The 6,000-nt window shown below is 43.9% G+C and overlaps 1 protein-coding gene across 1 annotated transcript in view; it reads left to right on the top strand.

The window, feature by feature from the left end:
- The first annotated feature begins 1,605 nt into the window (after positions 1-1,605).
- The window catches only part of LOC132893528 (IQ motif and SEC7 domain-containing protein 2), a 257,929-nt gene continuing 253,534 nt past the window's right edge, over positions 1,606-6,000 (top strand). The window contains exon 1 of the mRNA XM_060932722.1: positions 1,606-2,105. Within this exon, the coding sequence (XP_060788705.1) occupies positions 1,606-2,105 (500 nt within the window). The remainder of the gene's footprint in view (positions 2,106-6,000) is intronic.

Genomic DNA, 6,000 nt, shown 5'->3' with positions numbered 1-6,000 from the left:
CAGGTAATGAGGTAAGAAGGAGTGGGTTGGGAGGGGAGACTGTAGTGTTGACGCATACGTGGATAGCGTGGACGGACACTGCGGTGGAGGCTGAATGGCGGAAAGAGGCGACAGGTGCAGGCAGCGCGCGCCACAGCAGCACGAGAATCCCAGGGAATCCCGCAGAATCCCGCCGCACGCGACCGAAACGAACCGCGTCCTGCTTGCGGCTGTGTTGTGTTTCTGGGCGCGAGCTGTGTGGAACGCATGAGCAGCTCCGTGCTGCTGCACAGTGAGGCGAGAGAGCGAGTCATCAATACACACACAGGCGGAGTTAGTTAAAATATTACTTCCCGGGACTGTTTATATAAATGTATATTCGTGCAGATCCAGTGCTATAAGTTGGCGAATGTGTGACCAGAGATCAGCAGATGGAGGAGAGGACAGGAGAGGAGTACAAAGCCAGGTCGTTACACCTTCGTAACGCATCATGAACACCGGCTGCTCGAGAAAAGGACTGGAAACGTGGATCAGCAGTGCTTTTGTGTTTAAAATAACCATTTTAACCAAAAGGAGCTTCGGGGATGACTGACGACGAAACGGAGAAAGAAAAGAAGCGTCTTTTTCACGCGGTCTGAGATGAATGAGGAGCATCCTTGCTGGAGGAGCGAGTTTGTGAGTCAGAATCAGCAGAAGAGCAGGCGACAGTCATGTGAAGCGTCACTGACAGGTAGGTTCTAGGGTAGAGCAGGTGAGGAACAGAGCATCCAGCTGTTCCTGAGGAGTGTGTGCTCAGCACTGCAATGCATGAACGTGGGACATGGACACTGAAAGGATTGTTCATGCTTTCAAGACACAGATGGCTGGAATGATCTAGAGAAGCCGTGAAGGTGAGAAGAACAGAGCTGACTTGGTGCCATTAAGACATGCGTACTGTACTGTACATCAAGCAATTTAGCACTGCGGTGTAAAGGTTCAACTTTTGTAAACCCTCCCCCCTTCCTTTCTTCAGAATCTCTGGGGGAATGGCTCAGCGAGAAAATGTCTCCCAGCCTCTTCTCCACGCTATGAGTCATGAAAGCTTTGTGGCGAGCAAGCTTCTTCTGCACTGTTGCGACATTTGACATTCAGCTCCACACTGGAGAAGGAAAGGAGATGCCAGGATGCGCTGGAGACACACAAGACTATTTCACTTCCTTCATCACCCTCTGATATGGGAAACGGACATGTTGGTAAGATGCTCGATCGTTGAACTGCAGACAGGAAATGCATTTATCTCGACGCATGTCGAAGTCGTTGCATCGTGAACTCTGTAAAAGAACCTGCTGACTCAGACTTTCCCAGCCGATCTCTTCTACCGGTATGTTTATGCAAATGTGCATCTTGGATCACCAAAAGACTCGGACACTTTGACTCAAATCATTTCTTCTTGTCCTTAAGGGAATTCTGTAGGAGAGTAAAAACAGTGTGTATCTGTTCAGTTCTCCTCCAACAGCCAGCACTTAGTTTGCGCTCTCTCCCCCCCCACTAGCATCACGTGGGGGGGAGAGCTCCCATATTTGGCGTGATTATAGTCCCACTGCTCCATCAATCCAGCAGTGAGCAGCTGTTCGAGGTTCCTTAAGCATGGACACGGGTCAGGGCAGCCCGGAGAGCCCTAATCGGGCTGTGGAGTACCTGTTGGAGCTCAACAACATCATCGAAAGCCAGCAGAAGTTGCTGGAAACGCAGCGGAGGCGCATCGAGGAGCTGGAGGTGCAGCTGGACCGCCTCAACCAGGAGAACAAGGACCTCCGGCTGGACAGGCAGCCATGTCCCCCACCACCACCACCACCGCCACTAGGGGCCTCCAACCAGACCCATGGGCACCCTTCACATGTACAGAACTCTGCTACTGTGTATCCCATCCAGAGCCACAACAGCGTGCCAGGTCCTAATCCCACATCTGTCCCGGTCCCTCCTCCCCCTCCTCCGCCCGTGCCTCCACGAGACCGCCGTATCGTCAATGCACACACGCGCCTCAGCCGTGGCCTGTCCACTGGGTCCAACCCAACAGAAAACGAGAGGGACAGAGAACGACACAGAGAGAGCGTCAGCACCAACACGGCTGCCAGTCTGCAGAGACAGTGAGTATAAGCATGCAGACTCATCTGCTGCATACCTGTGGATACTGTACAGCCAGTGTGACTTTAAACACTCTTTGGGTGGCTGTGAGAAAGCTTGGGGACTTCCTCAGCCCTCAGCAGAGGCTAGCAAAGCTTGTGTTTATGCAAATGTGATTTTTGTTTCGACTAAGCATAGAGTTATGTAACGTTTTCAAGCAACTGGGCTTTGTGAGTCTGGAACAGAGTGTATTTAGGTGGACACTTGATTGCCATGGCAACCAGAAAGCTGAATTTCATACCCACATTTGGTGAAAGCATTGCGCATCAGAAATTTAGATTATTAATTTTTTTTTTAACTGCTTTCAGACTCGAAGCCAAATGTGACCCCAATCACAATCAAATTGAATTGCCACCACTTAATTTCACCCTCTGAATATCTTTTAAAACTCTCAGTCAGCTGGAGCATTTGACATGGTGCATAATCAGATGGCAGTGCTGCTGAATCTGATGACTGCATAAGTCAAACAGAGTTCACCTAAATCCATAAAGCCATGTGTTGCTGCAGTGGGATTTACATCAAACAGGTTAGATATAGTGGTGTTGGGATTACTAAAATCTCTGATGAGATTATTTCAGATAGGTTGTGGGCAGATTAATGTTAGAATGATATGCCACGCCTTTAGGGGGAAAAAAAAAACCCTGTTATTTGACTCCAGTCAGGATGCATTTCTTTTCACAGTGTTTAAATCACAGGTTTAATGAAATTTCGGGGCTGATATTGAGCCCAGAAATCCCTCTCTTATTGGTTTACTTTATGGGATTAGGGGTTGGGGGTTAAGAGGGGCACTAATATTTCGTCAACAATAAATGAAACAGTTTAAATGATGTAGTTACACAGTGCATTAGAGCAACAGATCTACCATATTCATAGATATTTGGTTAAATAAACACTTTGAACTGAGAGAGAATGGAGGGTCAAATTCTTTATTGCCATTTTCAATTGAAATGCAGCTGTTGAGGTCCCGATGGCACAGCAGGTAGTGTTGCCTCTCACAAGGTCCCCGGTTTGATCCTGAGCTTGGGTTACTGAGTAGGTTTCCTCAAGATCCTCTGGTTTTGTCTCACCTCCCAAAAATATTCCATCAGGTAGATTGGCTACATTAAACTGCCCCTTGGTGTGATTGTGCAGTGTCCTGCGATGGACTGGCGTTCCATTAAGGGTGTATTCCCACCTGGCTCCCATTGTTCCTGGGATAAGTTCTAGATTTACCGTGACTCTGTTGAGGTATTTGCTATAGGTAAATGAATGAACGATATCAGGTATGCAGTCTTTCAGAGGACAGGACAGCCTTAAACCTGTCTCTGTACACCAGACAAGAAATTCATGGATTCATGGAAATTAATTACCTATCTAGAGCGGCGGCTACAATTATCGACACATTAAAGTGCATATCACAGGTAAATTCAGGTGCAAGATCAATGTAATTCTCCTATTTTATATTAAACTTTGGTCAAATATCTGTTGCATTTTGTTCAATTTTTTTTACCTTGTGCAATACCAGAAAAATTCAGTAGAAATCAAGCCATTTGAGGCGAATTGGTCCGCCTCTGAAAAAACTTGTCATTTGGATTTCCCGGGAAACATTGATTTTCGTGATGTCGCATGCGGGACGCCTCCCTCTGAATCCTACGTCAGCGCTGGTTTGTTTATGAGAAAACGACCTGGTGGTTTTCTGCAAATTTCTTCAACGTTATCGTGTAATTATTAAAATGGTTAACAGATGTATCGTAGGAGGGTGTAGCAACACCAATCTGGATGGGATTAGTACTCATCGTTTCCCAAAAGACCGGACAATGAGAGAGAAATGGGAGCGCTTGGTCTACACAGGCTGTGCACTGAAACTGTGCAAGCTCTCGCAGCCTGCTGGCGCTTCCGCAGGTGACGTCACGAGTCTGGCTCCAGACTCCCTTGGGATTTTTCCAGACGCGTTTATATTTTATTTTTTTCTGCTGTAGACAGATGGCCTTGTGAAAATTACCCTTCTGGATGAGTGTGTAAAGGGACATACTTTCATATAAAAAAAACCCCGAAATTGGTCCAGAATATGCACTTTAATTATCTTTTGGCCATTGCAAAAGTAGAAAAGACTTTCAATACATAAATTGTGCATGAATAATTACTCAAACTTCCACTGGAAAAAAAATGAGTTGATTCCTGATTACTTAGCGTATCAGATCACGTGACGCCTTTCCACAGTTATCGACACCTTTCGACAATTATCGACATCCAGATGATTATTTATTAAAAAAAATTGGTATGCGGTATTAAGTTAACAAAACACAGTTTTTATTTAAAATTTATTTTCCATAGACTTTCACTACCATTCAAAAGTTTGGGGTCACTTTGACATGTCCTTATTTTTGAAAGAAAAGCACTGTTCTTTTCAATGAAGATCACTTTAAACTAATCAGAAATCCACTCTATACATTGCTAATGTGGTAAATGACTATTCTAGCTGCAAATGTGTGGTTTTTGGTGCAATATCTCCATAGGTGTATAGAGGCCCATTTCCAGCAACTCTCACTCCAGTGTTCTAATGGTACAATGTGTTTGCTCATTGCCTCAGAAGGCTAATGGAGGATTAGAAAACCCTTGTACAATCATGTTAGCACAGCTGAAAACAGTTGAGCTCTTTAGAGAAGCTATAAAACTGACCTTCCTTTGAGCAGATTGAGTTTCTGGAGCATCACATTTGTGGGGTCGATTAAATGCTCAAAATGGCCAGAAAAATGTCTTGACTATATTTTCTATTCATTTTACAACTTATGGTGGGAAATAAAAGTGTGACTTTTCATGGAAAACACAAAATTGTCTGGGTGACCGCAAACTTTTGAACGGTAGTGTATATTTAGTATAAAATATCTTTTATATAAATATATCGAAGTTGGTGCTTATGCAAATGAGGAAGTAATTCTAATGTTTGTAAACAAATGAGCTGATAATATTTAACCTGTCAGAAAATCTTTTTGTTCCACTTTCTACCCGCTTTCTAAGTATTTTCGTCGATCAAATTTTGTTAATTATTCGTTGTTGTTTGTATTAATTTCTAGTTTTGTAGTTTACCGATAAATGTCAACAGGCAATTGACATTGTAACCACATAAAAATCCAGGTCAAAGGTTGCATGTCATTCCTCGAACCAAAATATAAAATGTCCACTGATATTGTAATATGTGGCGGCACGGTGGTGTAGTGGTTAGCGCTGTCGCCTCACAGCAAGAAGGTCCGGGTTCGAGCCCCGTGGCTGGCGAGGGCCTTTCTGTGCGGAGTTTGCATGTTCTCCCCGTGTCCGCGTGGGTTTCCTCCGGGTGCTCCGGTTTCCCCCACAGTCCAAAGACATGCAGGTTAGGTTAACTGGTGACTCTAAATTGACCGTAGGTGTGAATGTGAGTGTGAATGGTTGTCTGTGTCTATGTGTCAGCCCTGAGATTTGTAATATGTGGTAGATATTTACAACAAACTGCAAAAATGTTTGATGAATGGACTAGAAAAATCTGAATATTTCAAGCATGTCATTTTTTATATGCTAGGAATTTAATTCTGGTCTGATTCTATGTATTGCAATTGGATTCCAAATACTCTATAAACATTCCATTCTGTTATGAATCAGAAAAAAATGATTAAGTCATAGAACTTTTTTTTTTTAAGTACTTAATCTACTTCAGCAATGTTACACAAAGATCGATCCATAACAGTTGTAAACGTCACTTAATTTCACAGGGTGTCGATAATGGCGGACACTGGTGAAAGTGATCACTATTATCGACACCTCACGTGATTCTCAAACGCGCGTTTAGATACAAAATAGTGACTGTCAAATGAAAGAATAAGAAACAAAGTAGGTTTCGACAAGGAG

Source organism: Neoarius graeffei, chromosome 10, assembly GCF_027579695.1.
Source record: "Neoarius graeffei isolate fNeoGra1 chromosome 10, fNeoGra1.pri, whole genome shotgun sequence".
Lineage (NCBI taxonomy): Eukaryota > Metazoa > Chordata > Actinopteri > Siluriformes > Ariidae > Neoarius > Neoarius graeffei.
Note: the sequence above shows the minus strand (reverse complement) of the source record. Positions and strands in the feature narration are given on the sequence as shown.